The sequence below is a fragment of the Vulpes vulpes genome, chromosome 14 (assembly GCF_048418805.1).
Source record: "Vulpes vulpes isolate BD-2025 chromosome 14, VulVul3, whole genome shotgun sequence".
In the NCBI taxonomy this organism is placed as follows: Eukaryota; Metazoa; Chordata; class Mammalia; order Carnivora; family Canidae; genus Vulpes; species Vulpes vulpes.
The window spans coordinates 20,641,735-20,662,571 of NC_132793.1; the positions used below are offsets into that span (position 1 = coordinate 20,641,735).

At 38.9% G+C, this 20,837-nt stretch overlaps 1 protein-coding gene across 14 annotated transcripts in view; it reads right to left on the reverse strand.

Moving 5' to 3' along the window:
- Positions 1-20,837, reverse strand: part of RALGAPB (Ral GTPase activating protein non-catalytic subunit beta) — an 83,562-nt gene that overhangs the window by 13,872 nt on the left and 48,853 nt on the right. For all 14 annotated transcript variants that reach the window (XM_026009681.2, XM_026009680.2, XM_072735871.1 and 11 more), the window contains 7 exons: positions 17,837-18,024; positions 15,420-15,526; positions 13,493-13,645; positions 11,067-11,276; positions 9,027-9,185; positions 3,203-3,368; positions 656-778 (listed from right to left, as the gene is read on the reverse strand). In XM_026009681.2, the coding sequence (XP_025865466.1) occupies positions 656-778; positions 3,203-3,368; positions 9,027-9,185; positions 11,067-11,276; positions 13,493-13,645; positions 15,420-15,526; positions 17,837-18,024 (1,106 nt within the window). The remainder of the gene's footprint in view (positions 1-655; positions 779-3,202; positions 3,369-9,026; positions 9,186-11,066; positions 11,277-13,492; positions 13,646-15,419; positions 15,527-17,836; positions 18,025-20,837) is intronic.

Below are 20,837 nucleotides of genomic sequence, written 5' to 3' on the forward strand. Positions count from 1 at the left end.
GCTTAATTCACCACCTTTTCTAGGCTGTGAAGTTTCTCCTGCTTGGTGTCAGATCAGCCAGATGCTATCAGAGAGCCTTCCAATTGTAGGATTCTCTAGAGTTCTAGATAAGGCACTCACATGGAAGCAGGCAAGTAGATGGGAGCTAATTCATAAATGGAGAAAGAAATGAATACACTACAAAACAACCCTTCTATGCATTGATTAATTAAAGAAAGACAAAAAATGGGTTGAAGTGGATCTCTCCTTCTCTACTTAAAGATTATTATAGGGACGTCTGGGTGGCTCAACGGTTGGGCGTCTGCCTTCTGCTCAGGGTATGGTCTGGGGATCAAGCCCCACATCAGGCTCCCAATCAGGAGCCTGCTTCTCCTTCTGCCTATGTCTCTGCTTCTCTCTGTGTGTCTCTCATGAATAAATAAAATCTTAAAAAAAATATTATTATAAGAGGTTTGGTCCATCTGTCTTTAAAAGTCCTTAAGAAAGTTAAGAGGAGCTAATATCCTATACCTTTGCATCATCTAAATGCTATCATGCCTTAGAAGTTAAACAGTGTCTTAGATGACTTCAGAAATCTCTCCCAATGCAAAAATACTGCACAAACCAGTGGATATAAAAACAGATTTTAAAACAGCACCATATAAAAAATGCTTACTTAAAGACTCCACAGGAGAAGGAACTACAAAAGCTATTTCCGTAAGAGCATCAGCATAATACAGCACCTTCTTCTGTCCATTGAAAATGCTAGCCCCAATGTCTTCAGAGGAAATCACTTCATCTAGGAATGAGAAACACTACATTACTGCTCCAAAAGGTGGGAAAAATCCGTTTCATCCTGCTTCATGAAATTTTAATTGGTTAATAAAGTAATAATTAACAGAAGGTATGTTTCCAGCAAGAACCAATGAGTATGTAAGAATAAAATATAAATGTTCATTAAATGTCTTTACACTAACTTTAAATGATTAAATTTTAATTTTACAGTTTCTGAAACTACTCTAAATTAGGCTACTTCTGAAAAGCAGAGACTTGAACTCATCTGTATGAGGCAGATTATGAGGCAGTTTTTCGGGAAGAGGTAATAATCTAAAGGAAGATGACCACCACAGACCTCTAAAAAGAGGGCAGGGGTCTGTGTGTTTTGCACTCTTGCTTTCAAGGTTATTTCTGTCCTTGGTCTCTCTCTACTGCTCCTCAGCTCCGCTTCTTCCCCAGTGGCCAGTGACAGAACATAAAATGTACAGGCAGTATATTGAATAGTAGTATCTGCTCTAAGCCAGCAAGAATGAATTAACAAACAAACAAACAAAAAAAAAAGAATGAATTAACAAAAGTAACATTCCTGAGAACTAGTACACTTCTCAATTAAAATGAACACAATGTCCTACCAGGAATGCATAAAAGACCAACAACCTGACAAAAAATTGGGAAGAGGAAATGGAACAAGTAGTTCCCAGGAGAGAAATTAAAAAAAAAAAATGAAAAAATGCTGAAACTCAGTTATAATTAAAAACAGAAAATTTGGGATGCCTGAGTGGCTCAGCAGTTGAGTGTCTGCCTTTGGCTCAGGGCGTGATCATGGGGTCCTGGGATCAGGTCCCACACTGGGCTCCCTGCATGAAGCCTGCTTCTCTCTCTGCCTATCTCTGCCTCTCTCTCTGTCTCTCATGAATAAGTAAATTAAAAATCTTAATTAATCAATTAATTCAGAAAACTTCTCACCTAGCAGATTGGAAGATACCTAATGTTGGTGAGGATGTGGCAAACTTTATTTGCAAAAACAGCATAGTTTGCCAACTCCTGGTTTAGACTCTGGGAAGGCACTTTGTGTCTACTGTAATAGACACTTTGGTTACTGCCCCAACACCCACTCCACCCTCCTCTGCTCTGTAGCAGATGTGAACTGTGAGTGGAACTGACCCTTCACACTGGCTCTACCTTGTCTTTATCTCTCTACCAGGGTTGAATCATTCCATCTCTCTTGCTACGGCCACACGTTTAGAGTGGCCAAATCACTGCATATCTCAGGACTGGAAGTAGGGAGGTTCTGAGACCCAGCTAATCTCTCCTCTTCAGGGGAGGGTTGGCATGTGAATATAAAGCCTGGAACTGCCTTTTGGTACTATGAGAGAAGCCAGGCTAAGGAAAAAGCCAACATATGGACAGCAGAGCTAAAGGAAAACTGCAGAGAAAGAGAACAGGGCATTGATCAAATGACAACAAAAATGTACACTAACCTCTAGAATTTTCATTTACTACATGAAACAATAAATGACTTTTAAAATATAAGCCAGTTTGGGTCAAGTCTTCTGTTACTGCAACCATAAGCATTCAATGATACATTTATCAAACTGAAACATGTGCATATCCTTTATAAATTTACTTATGGGAATTAGATATACTCAAGCATATATTAAAGGATATATGTAAATTAAAATTGGAGTATATCCCTAAATACTTCGATTTAGCCTTGACTGAAATTAGAAAAAAATGACAGGTCACAAGTCACAATGGTATTCAATTGGAAACCTTGAGAGGGTACAATCTTGCTCACAGAGCAACTCTAGTAATTCAAAGCGTGGACACAGGTATCACCCCCTTCAGAGATAATATTAACTCTCCAGTGCTCTTCAGGAGCCCTCAGAAGAAAGAGCATTAGCCGGGGGAGGAGGAGAGGGTAAAGGTCTTACGTTTAAATTTATACTTGCTCTTGTATTTATTGTCCTGATTATCTTCCTCAGGAAGATTTGTAGATATGGGCATGAATCTCTCAGAGATAGCTGTTTACTACAAAGGTTTTTATGTAATATCCCAAAAATGTAACCTTTAATGATAACCACAAAGTCTATATAACACACCTTTTAATAGAAAACTGTATTGGACAAAGGACAAAATGTACTTGCTAGCAAACTGCTGCTAGTTTAGGAACTTATTAATATTAGCCTTGTACATTTGAGCCATGAATTTTATATTAACTGTCTATCTTTCTTTAATTCCTCCCCCCCCCACCCCCATATACAGAAGACATCTGAAAGAATATGCAAACTAGTGTTAAGTGACTTCTTGTCAGGACTAGAATTAGGGGAAAAATATTCTTCTTTAATATACCTCTGGTTTATTTGTAAAATAAGACTACAAACTTAAAGAGACAGAAATTAAGAATAATAAAACAAGAAAAAACAATGACCATTATGAGTTTTACCTTGTTCAGGTCCTTCACCATCATCACAACTGTTAATAGACCAACTGGTAGAAACATGCCCAGTCCAACCTGGGTGTCTGCCCACATCTACTGACCAGCCAAGGGAGAGCAAAAATTCTAGGAAATGTGGCTGAACATTTCTGGAAGATTCCACATTCTTTAAAATCTGAAATACATACCAATCATCAGCTATAATGAAGGAAACAAAAGAGCATATCAAAATAAATCTCCATAAAAATCAGTTAGCTTTGAAGTACCTGACAAATCAAGCCTAAGCTCAGATAAACTTGGGAATACATTTCTATAGTTAAAAATGATGCTTCTATAGAAGTTAGACAGATTTGGGTTCAAATGGCTGGGTCTTGGGAAAGTTTCTTAACCTCACTCTTTCAGTGTCTTCATCTCTAAAGCAGAGATAGTAACAATGGTTGTGAAGATTAAGTGAGATAATTTTAGCTCCCTCTCTAGCAAAACAATTACTGAACCAGATGTGTTTACTAAAAGTAAATTAAAACTGCTATGTCCCTATCTTCACAGACTTTACTGTCTGCTTAGTGAGACACATTACACAGGTATGTGATTATTTTATTACACACCATGACAAAGGTACAAATCTATTTTTAATAAGTTCAATAAAGATTAGGTATAATTAACAAACAAGTGAGAAAACATCCTCCTCTTAGTCCAAAGAAGAGAATGCAGCCATTTTAGCATAAAAGAAAGTGATCAGAAGGCTCTCTGCTCCTCACTAGATACCAGATTTAATACCTGGGCTTTTTACAAATGGCCTCAAAAAGAAAACTCCCTAAAACTGTTGTTCTTACAGGGGTGATTTCCCCCTCCAGGAGGCACCTGAAATGTCTGAATTCATTTTTGTCATCACAACTTATGGGATGCTACTGGTATCTGGTGAGTAGAGGCCAAAGATGCTGCTAAATGTCCTTTTTATAGGACAGCTTCCATTACGAAGAATTATCTAGCTAGCCTTAAAGAGCAATAGTGCTGCTGTTGAAAACTCTATGCTAAAGGCAGGAAAGTGGGAAATCCTCTACAAATTATCAAAATCAAAATGCATGTATCAAAATCACCCAGGGAATATTTTTTTCTTGGACATTTCATCAAACTTTTTACTTAGTAATTATAAAACATTTAATTTTAATTTTGTATTAGCATTATTACCTTATAAGCATAAATGACAATTAAGTGATGTATTTGATCTATAGTTCTTAATCTAAGATCATTCAACCTATAATTTAATATCTAAAATAGAATATTAAAAGTATGCAGTATGAAGTTAGGTCTATTAAACAAATAAACAAATCATACAACACAAAGGCAAAGAGTACAAGGATCACCTATCAACACTGCAATTGGTATCACTGTTGATAGCACTCAAAATCAGCATATAGAGATGAGGTATTTTAATTTTTTTTACATTTTTAAAATTTGTTTAAATTTAATTAATGAACATATAATGTATTTATTGGTTTCGGAGGGAGAGGTCCGTGATTTATCAGTCTTATATAATACTCAGTGCTTATTACATCACATGCCTTCCTTAATGCTCATCAGCCAGTTACCCCAGCTTCCCACCTCCTTCCCCTCCAGCAACCCTCAGTTTGTTTCCTATGATTAAGAGTCTCTCATGGTTTGTCTCCCTCTCTAATTTCGTCTTGTTTTATTTTTTGCTCTTTTCCCCTATAATCCTGTTTTGAGGCATTCTTTAATTCAGAGAGGAGTGAGCTGACATGGATTCTGTAGGACCAGATCAACATAATTCTGCCACCTGTACAATTTTGTGAACATGAGATTCTCTTAGACCATTGTGGACTTCTACACAACATCAGCAGAGGTAGGATCCTAGAATCACTATTTTTATTTTTTATTTTTACCTGGTGTCAATTTATTGGCTTTTAGGGAGATTGTACATTTATATTGACTGCAGTATTTTTAAATTTTAAATTCAATTAGTTAATATATATTATTAGTTCAGAGGTAGAGTTCAGTGATTCATCAGTCTTATATAACACTCAGTGCTCATTACATCACATATCCTCCTTAACGTCCAATACCCAGTTACCCCATCTCCCTACCCCCTTCCCTCCAGCCACCCTGTTTGTTTCCTATGGTTAAGAGTCTTATGGTTTGTCCTCTGGTTTCATCCTGTTATATTTTGATCTCTTATGATCTCCTATGATCCTCTGTTTTGTTCCTTAAATTCCATGTTTGAGTGAAATCATAACTGTCTTTCTCGGATTGACTTATTTTGCTTAGCATAATACCCTCTAGTTCCATCCATATTGTAGCAAAAGGCAAGAGCTCATTTTTTATGGCTAAGTAGTATTCCACTATATGTATGTGTATGTGTGTGTGTGCGCGTGCGTGTGTATACACACACCACATCTTTATCCATTCATCTGTCAATGGACATCTGGGTTCTTTCCATAGTTTGGCTATCATGGAATTTGCTATTAATATGGGGATGCAGGTGCCCCTTCAGATGACTATATTTGTATCTCTGGAGTAAATACCCAGTAGTGCAATTGTTAGGTGGTAGGGTAGCTCTATTTTCAACTTTTGAAGGAACCTCCATACTGTTTTCCAGAGCAGCTGCACCAGCTTGCATTCCCACCAACAATGTAGAAGGATTCCTCTTTCTCTGAAACCTCGCTAACATCTGTCATTTCCTGACTTGTTAATTTTAGCCATTTTGACTAGTGTGAGGTGGTATCTCATGGTGATTTTGATCTGTAGTTCCCAGATGATGAGCGATGTTGAGCATTTTTTCATGTGTCTGTTGGCCATTTGTATGTCTTCTTTGGGGAAATGTCTTGTTCATGTCTTCTATCCATTTCTTGATTGAATTATTTGTTCTTTGGGTGTTGAGTTTGGTAAGTTCTTTATAGATTTTGGTAGCCCTTTATCTTATAAGATACTTGCAAATACCTTCTCCCATTCTGTCAGCCGTCTTTTGGTTTTGTCAAATGTTTCCTTTGCTGCGCAAAAGCTTTTGATTTTGATGAAGTCCTAATAGTTCATTTTTGCCTATGTTTCCCTTGCCTTTGGAGACACGTCTAGCAAGAAGTTGCTGCAGCCAAGGTCAGAGAGGTAGCTGCCTGTGTTCTCCTCCAGGATTTTGATGGATTCCTGTCTCACACATAGATCTTTTATCCAGCTATTTTTACATATGGTATAAGGAGATGGTCCAGGTTCATTCTTCTGCATGTGGCTGCCCAATTTTCCCAAAACCATTTGTTGAAAAGACTGTCTTTTGTCCACTGGATAGTCTTTCCTGCTTTGTTGATTAGCTGACCACAGAGTCGAGGGTCCATTTCTGGGTTCTCTATTCTTTTCCACTCATCTATATCTGTTTTTGTGCCAGTACCATATTGTCTTGATGATTACAGCTTTGTGATAAAGCTTGAAGTCCGGAATTGTGATGCCACCAGCTTTGGTTAATTTTTCAACATTCCTTTGACTATTTGGGGTCTTTTCTGGTTCCATACAAATTTTAAGATTATTTGTTCTAGCTCTGTGAAAAAAGTCAATGGTATAGACTTGAAAGTATAGACTGCTCTGGGAAGCATGACTTTTTTTTTTTTTTTTCTTTTTTGAAGCATGACATTTTAACAGTATTTGTTCTTCCAGTCCATGAGCATGGAACATTTTTCCATTCTTTGTGTCTTCCTCAATTTCCTTCAAGAGTGTTCTATAGTTTCCTAAGTACAGATCCTTTGACTCTTTGGTTAAGTTTATTCCTGGGTATCTTACGGTTTTCGGTGCAATTGTAAATGGAATCTACTCCTTAATTTCTCTTTCTTCTGTCTCATTGTTAGTGTATAGAAATATAACTGATTTCTGTGCATTGATTTTATATCCTGGAATCAGTACTTTTAAAAGTTCCCCCCACTCAAAAGACAGTGATAGAGTCCACAAGTCACAGATGTGGTTCATCAATGCTGATCTATGTCAAGACCATACAGAGGCGTGATCAAACCAAAATATGGAGTGTTCCTTCTATTACTTGTCAATCCACTGGGCAAAAATTGCCAGGCCATTATGTCTTAAACACTTCTCATTAGAAGTACACATATGTAGTTCACCCACAGCGCTCCACAGTCATGTAAGTGCCAGAAAACTGATTTGACAGCCACTTCCAGTTTTTTTCCAATAAAATTTTTATTCAGGAGTGAAAGTTTTAAATAAACAATTTATGAAAAGTTAGTCAAGATGCAATAGATGAGTCAAATTCAACCTACAAAGCCATTGACTGGCAGCTAGAAATTAATCTAAAGCCACCCTGTGGCTAGGAAAGGTGGGGCTCAGACATTCTACAGGAGGCTGCAGAGAATGTGCATTGTTCTAATCACTCTCAGTCCCTAAAGAGCTAAGGTAACTAAATTAGTTTAAGAGCTACTTCAATGGTTTATGTCTTCTTTTACAGGAAGGAGAAAAATGGCCCTATTATTGTCATATGAACCATGCATTAGACTTCTTCCAAACAAATCCCCTATCGCTGCAATCTACCCCATTCTGAGGTTCTTTCAAAAACCTGGAGTCCACTGGTCTCACCTCCAGCTACCATAAGCCCATATCCTCCTAAGCTCCAAGTATACTCACTCCACAATGAATTTTGTGAAGATGGAATTCTCTCTTACCTCCAGGGTCATTACACATGCTACTACTTTGTTAGTAACAACCTGCTTCTACCTTTTTACCTACTGTGAACATAACTGCAGATATCAGGAAAATGTCTTTTCCTCCTAAACTCCAAACGAGGTTAGGTTTTCCTGGTTATGGCTCCTAAAACATGCTTCTAATTAACATACTTTACAATTCTTGTTTATTTAGTCATCTGTCTTCCCCCCCCTTAGACAGTAGTTTTGGGAGGTTAGATACCCTGTAGAGCTTGTTCACCACTCTAATTCTGGAACTCTCGTTTTCTAGTAGTTCACTAATAATTTGAAATAGTGCTTATAATAAAAATAAACATTTTGTGACTTTGATAAATTTCTTAAAGTATCTTCAATCTGATAAACTAACAGTGTTACACGGATTATAGTAAAATTCTAAGATCATGTAGTCATAATGCCCTACACATCTAATACTGTATTTGATAAATACAATTTCGGCCCTTTCCTAGTCAAAAATTGGTAGGTGCCTGCCTATTCCGTGTTTCAACTATTCATTTCCAACAGACGCTTTAAATCTTTTGTCATTTACTCTCAGTTTCCCATTATCCCCTTTTATTTTTCTTCATCATTCTCCTACTCTAAAACTTAAAAGTTTTCTTTAACTTAAATTTTAGTTAACTCTTCCATTTTTACCCTTTACTTTATTTCAGGAGGTCTTTTCCCAAACATATGCTAAGCAGGCCTCAACTGAAATTTACTTGCTTTCGAAATTACCTAGAAGATGAACTCCTCAGGAGGAAAGACTGTTACTTACTTCTATACCCAGGCACAGTGAGCCACACAGAAGATGTTCAGCAAATATCTACTGCTATTTTTCACTCTTCTTAAACAACTGGGCGTAGTTTTAGCTTTTTGTTGCTAACCTTCTGTATTTTAGTTTCTTTTGTCCTATCAATCTAAATTCCTTAAGGGGAAGAAAGACACATTGTAGCTCCTCCCTAATCACATTCTTTTGAGCATCAAGACTTAGGACTCTGAGCGTGATAATTTTCATTAATTCCATTCTGAACTGGTTCACGAGTCTTTAAGCATCAAGTATAACCTATCTCCTACTATGGATAAGCACAAGGCAAGTAAAACTTTTTACATTTACAGCATAAAAAATTATCCCCCAAATTCAGAAATCTTACCTCCTGGTTTGTTTTCTGACCTGGCTTCATATAGAAAATAAAAACTGTGTCAAAGGGACGACATGGCAAGAGATCCAGATATCCAATGTCATCAAAAAATCCAGGTATCGTGGAGTCAAGTGCAATAAGGTGAGGAGGTAGGCGACTATTTGCAGGTTCCTACCACCAAAGGAAGAAAGGAGAAATTATTATCTCTTTTCACTACTCTGATTATAAAACCAACACTTGGGCAGCCTGTGTGGCTCAGCGGTTTAGCGCCACCTTCAGCCCAGGGCGTGATCCTGGACACCAGGGATTGAGTTCCAGGTCAGGATCCCTGCATGGAGCCTGCTTCTCCCTTTGCCTGTGACTCTGTCCAGCCCCCTCCACTCCCCGTATGTTTCTCATAGATAAATAAAATCTTTAAAAAAATATATAAGACCAACACTTGTTCATAGTTTAATAAATATTAAGTAAAAAACTTATACAGTGGCAGGAATAAGCACCACCATTATCCTAAAGAAACTATTTAACATTCTTGTGTACTTCCTATCAATTGTCTTTTTTGTTAAAGACAATAGAGATCATACTATGATTGTAATTTTGGTTAAGTGGCCCAGTCTTGATTTCTGCTCAGGTCATGATCTCAGGGTTGTGAGATTGAGCCCCACATCAGGCTCTGCACTGGAGCCTGCTTGAGATTCTTTCTCTCTGTCCTTCCTGCCACTTCTGTGAGCTCAGAGTAATGTTCATACTCTCCACCACCAAGTCACTTTTCTACAACACAGAACATTTTCCATCAGTGTGCTGAAACCTAAAACTACCAATGTTGCCCCTTCTTTCCTTTTTTTTTTTTTTTTTAAGATTTTATTTATTTATTCATGAGACACAGAGACACAGGCAGAGACACAGACAGAGGGAGAAGCAGGCTCCTCGGAGGAAGCCTGATACGGGACTCAATCCTGGACCCAGGATCATGCCATGAGCCAAAGGCAGCCACTCAACCGCTGAGCCACCCAGGTGCCCTTGCCCCTTCTTTTCTAAAAAGTTAAATGGCCTTTAACCAAGCAGCTGCTAGGGAGTGAGGGCAGGGGACAACTTGCGCAATGAATAACTTTTTGCCTAGCACTCTTCAATTGTGCTTTTCAAAATAAAGAGGCCTTAGTACAAATCCCAAATTCACCTCAAGCAAGCTATTTCACACTTTTGAGCCTGTTTCCACATCTAGAAAATAGGAATAGTATCTCTTTTCTTTATAAAACTGTTTTAAGGATAATGGAATGAAGAATAATGGCAATATCAGGGCCCTGGCTGGTTCAGTCAGTAGAGTGTGTGACTCTTAATCTCAGGGTTGTGAAATTCAAGTCCCACACTGTGCATGGAGCCTATTTAAAAAAAAAGGGAGGGGGGGCAGTATTTACCTTCCAGGCTGGCCAGCTGTGTGCTAAATAAAGCATGAAGCGTCTCACCCAGTCTCACACAGCCATAGTGAGGTGGGTACTTTCATCGTCTCCTCACAGATGTGGAGCTAAGAATCAGAGACGTCAGGCAACTGCCCAAGACTGCACAGCTGGCAAGCATTAGTGCAGGGCTATAAACCCAGCCAGTCTGATCTTAGAACCTACACAACATAAGAAGTTCTCGGCTCACAAATACTTGTTACTTTTTAAAAGTGGTATGAAAGAGCAGAGATCATTATAGCCTGTACCTTCAGTCATAAATGTTCATTAGGGGAAGATTTTTAATATTCTTTTTCTAATTATCTATAGATTTCATTTATACATGTGATATGGGTCCTACACAGGGAATTTCAGAACTTGGTGTATTACCAAAGAATCTCCCTCAGATAGGGGGATTGTCTCCTCAATCCTGAAGGATTCGTGGGACAAACTGTCTTGGACTTACAAAGTAAAATTGCAGCACCACAGAATTTCATTTACTTGCATGCAGGGTAAGATTTATTTTTTTAATTTCTTCTATTTACATAAAAAATGTTTTAGCTATCATCAACTTCATGTTAATTTATGAATATATTTACTCAAAGATATTTAGGAAAATTACCTTCAATGCTTCTAAAGACAAAAATCCAAAGTGTGAAAGGAAGAGGCGTGCTGTTTGGAATTCTTGGGCAGGAGGTGGAGGCTTACAATCCGTAATTGGATCAGGAAAACTTCTCTTCTGCAATTCTTCCTCACTTTGTTGTTCAAGGTGTATTTCATAAGCAATCTGCTGGGCCATGCCATTCCTTAATTTTTCATGTCTCTCTTCTAACTGAAATAAACCAAATATTTAATTTTTTGGAACTATCTTTAAAAAGTAATAGGATTAATCATAATTTAAAAATAAAGTATTAAGCAGTGAAAAAATGCAGATAATTTTCAGTGATCAACACTGAGTTTCAACTCAATAGAAAATGCAACCAAACATGTTCAAGGTTAAAACAAATACCAAAAACCCCTGTGCTATCGCCTCAACAATGATGTCCTTCATCTCCTTGCTGTAAATGAAACCATTCTATCTCTGCTTCCCCTCAAACAGGCAAGAAAGGAGACAGAGTTGTTGCTTTCATTCCCACTCCCAGATCACTGTCCACCCTCACCCTGCAGGGGCCTCATGTTGAAAGTCTTCGTCCATATGGATTACTCCACTAGACTCAGAGACTCTCCGCAACCCTTGCTTCCCTTCTGAACAATTCTAGTTTAAACTCCATCCTCTGTGGTGCGAGCAATGATCCTTGCAATTGCTTGGCTTTTATTTCCATAACCTCCTCAAACTTCAAAACTTTGGCCATCCATGAGCACACTCTGTACCTTAGAGAAGCTGTACTTTAAGAATTACAATCCTGAGATTCTCTTCTCCAACCATAAGACCCGTCCTACAGCTCTCCCACACTTTCACTCCTCAAGCTGTGCTTTCCCAGCACCGTGAGCATTCAATTCCTCCTATTTTCCCAGGCCATTTAGTACCTGGCTTTATCTATACCTACTTCCCAACCAAGCCTAATACCCCAAGTCTAACATCTTAGTACCTCTTCTAAACATATAAATGGCTATGTTTTTTGACTCTTCCATATTTTTACCCCATCCACCTCCATACCACTCAAATTTTTTAACTTAATGCCTCCAGACCTCAAGGATTTTCGAAGAAAGTCAGCACAGTGAGTTAAGTAATTTCACTACAGGCGATGCTACTTAACTTGGGCTGGGCTGCCTGGCAATATTATGAGCCATCTTTTATTCCTTATTTCATTGCTAAGAGCTAAAATTAAAATTTACATAAGATCCCTCAGTTTCCCTCCTTTCCACCTTTAAATGTCTCTGAATCTCAACCTGCTCTCTCCTCCTCTATCTTACCAGAAATATGGTTCTTCTAGATGCAATCACTTAGAATCTTGACCCTACTGCCTCCAGGGCCTTATTCTATTAATCATGGTTTTTCCTAACCCATCTTACAGTGTTAGCAGACACAGGCCCTTCTCCACTGCTTCCTTCCTCTCAGCTTCTAAGCATGTTCATATTCCTCACATCCATGAGTTTAAAAAAAGAGAGAAAGGAAAAAGAGAAGTAAAAGCTAGCTTTGCCTTGCCTTAGCTATACAATTTCCTCATGCTATTATCTACTCTGTACCCTTAAGTGCTAACAGTATAGTCTATGTTCACTGTCGCTCATTGACCATGCCTCTCCCAGCCCCTTACCCTCCTGTCCCTGACTTTAACATTCCTTTGGAACTGCTCTCAAAGGTCACCTGCACGTTCATGCCAAAATCCAGGGGCCTCTCCTTAGTGTTCCTTCTCCCTCATCTCCCTGGCTAGTATAAGCAGCCTCCATTTCTGCCCTTCTGTTCTCTCATATCCTGACATCCTTCTGTCCCCTACTTCTTATAACTCTTCTCTCTTGACCTAAGATACCAATTACTTAATCTAACTATATATTAATCTAAAACCAAATACATTTTTCCCATCTTCCCAAATCTGTCCTCTTCCTAACTAATCCATATTTCTGTAAATAGCACTGATAGTTTGTCACTCAGGTTTAGAATCTATGCTCTTCAGCTCTTTGGCTTCCTTTACCAACTGAAGACTGCCTGGGTCTACCGCTATGGCACATTCCATGTGTTTCAACTTCCAGTATCAGTCAGGCGGTCCTTCCTTTTCCCTGTCTGGATGGTCAGCAAAGTCTCTGAATGGGTCTCCCTTCTCCAAATATCCTCCACGAGAGTCTGATCATGTCCCTATCCTACAGAAACCTACCACGGGCCAGCCCTGGAAGCCCAGACACCTCTCTACGAGAGAAGTCCAGGTCCTTTCAATCAGCCACAAACTATAATCGTCTTCCATGATAACCTGGATGACAGAGATCTATGCCATCTTATGAATCACCTCCAGTAACATCAAAAAAAAAAAAAAAAAAGCAGTCTCAACCATGGCAGTTGTTCAAGAATGTTTATAGTAATTCCCTTTAACAAAAGCTGACAATAACTTATCTTACTTCTTCAGTGACAATTTCATGCAAATCTGGAATGCTCAGATCTGCTTTCACAAAAGGAATCTTATCCACCTCTTCAGGAAATGGTCGATGTTTGACAGTATATTTAAATCCAACATCATTTTTAGGAATTGGACGAGGTTCAGGTACAAAAAGCTGTTAAAATAAAACAAATAATATTATGTGTATTACATTTGGTGCCATCTGTAATGACATGTACTTCCCTGGTCTCTTGGATGCCTGTTTTCCTGGGATTACATAACACTAGAACTCAGTAATAATCTACAAATACCACTGCTAACACAAAGGTAAATAGCCTGTGTTCCAGGGTACTCTTTTACTATTATAAAAACGTTCATCAATTTGTAGATTTTTTGACTTATGGGTTGTAAACCTCAACTGCCCCAGGCCAGAATCTCTCATATTAAGTGGCAAACCAATGGATAAGGCAGTTCAGAGCTTAAGACTCAAACTTTCCTCTTCCCCAAGGGGTCTCAAATTATCCTATATAACAAAGTACAAGTTTAGGTCCACTGGGGCTCTCTAGACAGTGAGTTCAAATGAATACCAAACCCAGATCCTCATGGCTCCAAATCCCTGCTTTAACATACATTAACTGTGCAGATTTGTTTTTGCAACTGAAGTGGAAATAATCCATCACAAGGTTGTTGTAATGATTAAATAAAAATGTATAACACACATATTAAACCATCAACAAATTTTCGTTCTTTTCCTGATCTCCTTCCTCCTGTCTTTAATGCTAATTTAGTGGCTTACAGTGCTGACAGAATGTGATCTGCATGACGCCACCATGTGAAAACAGAGGTGTGTTCCTCACAGGGTAAAAACGCATCTGACCTAAAAGACATCTAAGATGTTAAATGATTTTAGACACATGCTCCAGTTTTGCGGTTGTCTCTCTTAAATGCTGGTGACATTTGATGAAGTCATATTTTAAAGAATTTTTAGTAACATAAGTATAAGCTTGTAATATAATAAGTGAAAAGAACAGCATACAAATGGGACTCAAATTCTATTTAATATTATTGTGTACAGAAAGTAAAAAATGTTGTAAAGAAATCCACTAAAATATTAAGAGTGACTACTACTAGAAAGTGAGAGTCCAGATGACTTAAGACTTCTTCCTGATTATCTGAATTTTCCAACTTTTTCCCATAAGCAAATTTTACTCACAAAATTACAAATGTTATAAAGAAAATAAACTATGCCACCCCAAATAAGATTTCAGTATATAGCATATTCAAAAAATTATAGGGCATATTATCAATTATACAGGAATAAATTATATAAAAACGATTTGAAACTAAGTCCTGCTGCCAGAGAGATCACGAATCTGGCCGAATGTTTTGCATATACGGTGTTTACCTGAGTTTTATTATATTTTAACACCACATAAAAAAATGAGGCCACAGCTCAGAACAGTAGTTCCTAATCATAAATGGATATCAGAATCACCTGGAAAGCTTTTTGAAAACACACCAACCTTTTTTTTTTTTTTTTTAAATTTTTATTTATTTATGATAGTCATACAGAGAGAGAGAAACAGGCAGAGACACAGGCAGAGGGAGAAGCAGGCTCCATGCACTGGGAGCCTGATGTGGGATTCGATCCCGGGTCTCCAGGATCGCGCCCTGGGCCAAAGGCAGGCGCCAAACCGCTACGCCACCCAGGGATCCCCAAAACACACCAACCTTAAAGATGTCTTTAAAGAGTAATTTAGTGGATGTGGGAATTATGGCCTTCTAAGATGATTCTGATGTGAACCACCTGACTGAACCCTGGCTAGGATCAAAAGTATTTACCAATGAATTTTGTTGGGATGTTATTTAACCTTTAAATCATAACACGCATGCACACTAGCATGCACTCACTCACTCCTTGTCACTTCCCTGTAACGTCTAATGGATACCTTCTGATTTGCTTTTGCTCCTCTGGGTAAAAGGCAAAGTTGTTGTGCCCAAGCAAGTCTTCCAGACATTCCTCGAACCAGCACAGTGACAGAGGGAAAAAAATCATCTGGAATAAAATATTGGTGTAAAAAGTTTTTATTTCAGACAACTATTTATAATACACCTGTTATCAACTGAAGAGCCTCTAATAATCAAAGTCCTAGCATAGTGTTTGAACACCACAGTGGTTTTTCTTAGTGGGCCACCTCTGTGGTTTCTGCCTTATCCACAGACCAAAAGTACTATTATCTTATTCTGTAACAACCACTTACTTTCTTTTTAAAACTTAAGTCTATTTTAAAAGGAAACAGTGTATCTTTAAATGGAAAACTGTGAATTGTGGTGTGCTAATAATGTGTTTTTTAAACACATGTTTAACAATACATAAAATAATGTTCAACATACTAACGTCATCTCACATGCCTCCAGTGGTACAAATATACATTTTTGGCAAACACTCTCCTAAGCAATACTCTTCCAGTGTTGAGAAGAACCAAAGTACAGAAAGGCAGACTGGGATTCTGCAGTGCTGCTGTTGCATTCATCCAGACCTGTGTGTTATCCACCACAGGCAGTCACTGTTCCATCCCAGGGAAGTTCAGGGGCAGGGGATGGGAGGGGAAAAAACTTAGGATGGACTTGGGGAATGGCCCAGATCCTCCTTCTTATTCCTCCCTTTTGTCTTGGTGTGAGAGTTAAACCTGTTCAAACTTTCTTTATCACTTCTTCTGTTATTAACTATTAAAATAAACTATAAAAATGTCCTTGTAAATCTATAAAATCCCATCTGCTTATGTTTTTAGTAGACTTCCGATGCAGTGAAATTACTGGGAATGAGAGAAGGGAAGTCCTAAAAAATCTGGAAGAGGGCTGACACTTACCCCTCAGGCCAGGAAACCCAAAGGGGACACTGGGATTTCAGACTCCTTAGCAGGTGGCTTGGGAGTAGAAAGCTGGAGGAATCATGAATAATAGGCACAAGCCAGGGAACCAGGGAAGAAAGTGAAGCAAGCCCTAGGTTCGGGATAGAGAAGAAGTACATGCAGGAAAGAGTTGGAACCAGCACTTCTGGAGTTGGAAAATGATTAAAGGCCACATCTATTTTTATATTAAAGTCTTTGTATCTTATCACCATACAATGGAAACCTGTGATGGTATTCACTTATCCCCTAACTATGGGGAAATGTCTCACTTTATTTTATGGATTCATGAGATCCTACTCCTACAATCTCAAAAGAATCTGCTTAGGACTGTAAGACACTGTTCACCTTTGTAAAGGTAAGAAGTCAAATCTTTAATTACTGAGAAAATCTTATGGGACAAGGACAACAGAAACACTCAAAATTTGGACACTAGTCCTAGCCATACCATGTACTTCCTGAGTAACCCTGACCAAGTCATAAATCCTCTCTGAGCCTCCATTTCTTCACCTATAAATGAAGGAACAGTGAATGATTCCCGGGACCCTCTCTGTGGGTTCTGTAACCTTCACTTTTCAAGAAATAAGGGTCTCTCTGAGAACATGCTTCCTTTACATACTGGCTGATTCCAACTACCATCAGAAAAAAAAATGTACTTTGAGTAGCCTGGGTTGCAGTGGTAATCATATACCTTGAGATGGTTTATAATTGAAGTTGAGGAGGGAACCAGTGCATGGTGTGTCAATGGAAAATCATTAAAGGGCTTTCAGGAGGGCACTGGCATGGTCAGATCCACATTTGAGGAAGAATACAATAGTGGCAGCAAGTAAGATTGGGGGCAGGGTCAGACATATTGGAAGCAGAAGGAAGGGGGGATCAGACTAAGTAGGAAGCAACTACAATAATCTCAGTAAGAAATAATAAGGCCCTGCATTTGGATGTATTGGGAGGGATGGAAAGGAAAAAAAGATTCAAGAGTCACTGGGTAGGTAGAAACATGGACATCAATTGTGGAAAGGAGAATCAGGAAGGAGCAGGCCAAGACAATTCTTCAAACCTCCCACCTGTTTGGGTGGCCCCACAAAGTGGAGTGAGGGCCAGTAGAAGAGAAGGGCAAGATCCAAAGTTCAAGAAGAGTCATAATAATTTTTATACATAGAAAACAAAAAAAAATAAAATAAAACCCCACTAAAATAAACTTTTTATAGAACTAGAGAGCTCTTTTCTGGTATTTCAGATACATTCAAAGAGCCTCTAAAGATTCTGTTTAATACGTATATTCTATTTTCTGACCCTCTATTCTTCAGGTACTATTATCACACAGCTAGAAGACCTTTCGACAAATGCAAAATTCTGTAAATTTGCAGTCTTTTCTTCCCTGATCCTGGAAACAGCCTGAGAGTACTCATGAATATGTCAATTTAGCAGTGGAGAAGGCCCAAAGTGCTGAAACTTACTCTGTTCATTTCCAAGAGGTTGCTCCAGCATTGCCAGGATGACACTGTTATCCAAGACAAAGTACCGGAAACTATGCTTGTTTATGGTTGGCAGCCTTGAGTATTTAATCAAAGTGGTCTCATTCACCAGACTACAAGGAGAGGCAGGACCACTGGGTGAAGGAAACGCGCCGAGCAACTGCATAATACTATGGAGAATGCAAAAGATAACAGTAAATCCCCAAAGCAAAATCTTAGGTTAACCTCATGCATCAATGTGTCCTTCTACTTTGAATTTTAAGTGACCACAGCCATGCTTCCTCTTTGCAAGTCAGATTACTCTCTGTGGTGGACACTGTGGTATGTGGTCCAGATCCTGCCTTCAAGACTGAAAGCTTCATTCCCCCACAGCACAGAGAGATGGTGGCCACAGCTTTCAGCTGCATCCCTCTCTAGGACTTGCTCTCAGTCAAGAAAAAGCACCTCACCCCAAATCAACGTTTTGTCCCAGGACAACCCACAGCCAGTGAAAGGGTGTGGGGGTATCAAGTCCCAGGCCCCTTGCCCTATCTCTGAGACCCCTGAAGGCCCAACCCAGCCCCAGAGTTCTTTGCTGCATTTGTTCCAGCTTAGTCCTTCCCTCTGCTCAGCCCTGCCCCCTTCACTCCCATAAGCACCTGATCCTAAGAGCACCTTCTAATAAACTTCTTGCAAGGAAACTTCTCTCAGAGCTTGCTAACCCAGAGAACCTGACTAACCACATCTCCAAACTGTGGAGCTCCCAAAGATATATTGAAAAAAACATGTTATGTGCTCCAGGTATCAGGACTGTGCTAACTAATGCCTTCTAGCCCTAGAAAAGGACCCAAAGACAAGCCAAATCTCAATTTTTCAAATGAGGAAATTCAGGTTCAGATGTGATAAGTGATCTTTAAGCAACCAGAAACCAGGGATTGCTGCCTTAGCACTGTGTGGCCCTGAGTAGACACTGTCCTCATTTTACAGATGAGACTAGAGGCATTACTAGTACATCTCACAGAACTATTGTAATTACTAAATAAGAATATTTACGAAAAAAAAAATGCTTTGTAAACTGGAATACAACTACACAAGACTTAACATTCAGAAATGTTTATGTCCGTAGAAATTTCTGCATACAGTCAATTAACAATAATAATTGGCACTTATCATGAGGCACTGCTCTAAGCACTTTACACACGTTCTTTTATTTAGCTATCAAAACAACCCTATAAGATAAGTACCATAATTATTCTCATTTTATAATGAAGAAACTGAAGCACAGAAAGTACCTTGTAATAATTTTACCTTATGGTCCTAATATTACCTTGATCCCTCATATGCATCTCATGTAGATCAGACATACTACTGGTTTGCCGCAAAGCCTTCTCCATATGCACCTCATTTGTAAAGCTAATACTCTCCAACACATTTTTGTCATCTCAATCTTTAACTTGAGTGGCCTCTCCCTTTCTCCTTCATTCTAATGCCTGAACCCAAATACCTTTGGTAATGGAAGGCAACACTGCTCAACAGACGTTTTTCATCTAAAATTTTCCCTCCTGTTAGGAGAATGATCTAAAAATTGCAAAGACCAAGAGAATCTGATGGTGAGTTCAAGCCTCTAAGGATTTGTGGAAAACAGATGAACAGCAGACCAGAAAATAGGAAAATAGGAAAATGTGACTTCATATAGTGAGTGACTAGACCAAAAAGGTGGAGAATGGTTTCTGAAATCAAGACATACAAGTTTTTGATGGTGTATGGTATAAATCTGGAGACATCATTAAAATATCCCTGTCAATCTGAATGGAAATCTCTGCTGAGGGGCACCTGGGGGGCTCAGTGGTTGAGCATCTGCCTTTGGCTCAGGTTGTGATCCTGAGGTCCTGGAATGGAGTCATGCATCAGGCTCCCTGCATGGAGCTTGCCTCTCCCTCTGCCTATGTCTCTGCCTCTCTCTCTCTCTCTCTCTCTCTCTGCCTCTCATGAATAAAAAAATAAAATCAGGTCATCAATAAAATAAGATTTTATTTATTTATTCATGAGAGGCACAGAGAGAGAGGCAGAGACATAGGCAGAGGGAGAAGCAGACTCCTTGCAGGGAGCCCGATGCGGGACTTGATCCCCAGACCTCCTCAGACTGGGTTCACACCTTGAGCCAAAGGCAGATGCCCCAATGCTGAGCCATCCAGGTGTCTGTCCCAATAAATAAAACCTTAAAAAAAAAAAAAAAACTCTGATGATATGCTTTGTGAATCTATCTCTGTTCAACATTTTCATGAGTGTCTTTGATTAGGAAACATGCATAGCAGGCTCATTAAATCTTTGGTTGACCAAAAGTTGAGCTGCAAACTAGTATGTTAGAGGAGGAGTTGGGATCCATAATGAGGCAAATCTTACATAACGAGATCTCAAGTTTAAATGTAGAGTTCTGTACATTCAAATACCCCCAAACAAGTAAGTACAGGATGAGAAAAACAGACAAAAGATAAATGTGTGAAAAAGACTCTAATTTTAGTTGACTTTATGCAAATCATCAAGTTCTCGAAAACCCAGTGCAGTCTCCAAGTACATTTTAATGAAAATATAATGTCCTATAGAGTGTAAATATCATCCGACCCCACCTAGAATATTGTACTTGTAAACCACCTTTAAGAGGTATGTAGTCAAACCCACACCACTGAGAGAATAACCAGGATAATAAAGGTACTTGAATCTCTGTCATACAACAAATAGCTTGAAGTATTGGCGAAATGAATCACTATCTTCATGAGCACTATCTTCAGACATTGTTACTGCCTGGAAAAAAGGACTCCTCCTCTATCAAGAGTTTGAATTAGGGACCCTGGGTGGCTCAGCAGTTTAGTGCTTGCCTTTGGCCCGGGGCACGATCCTGGAGTCCCGGGATCGGGTCCCACGTCAGGCTTCCTGCGTGGGGCCTGCTTCTCCCTCTGCCTATGTCTCTGCCTCTCTGTCTTTCATGAATAAATAAATAAATAAA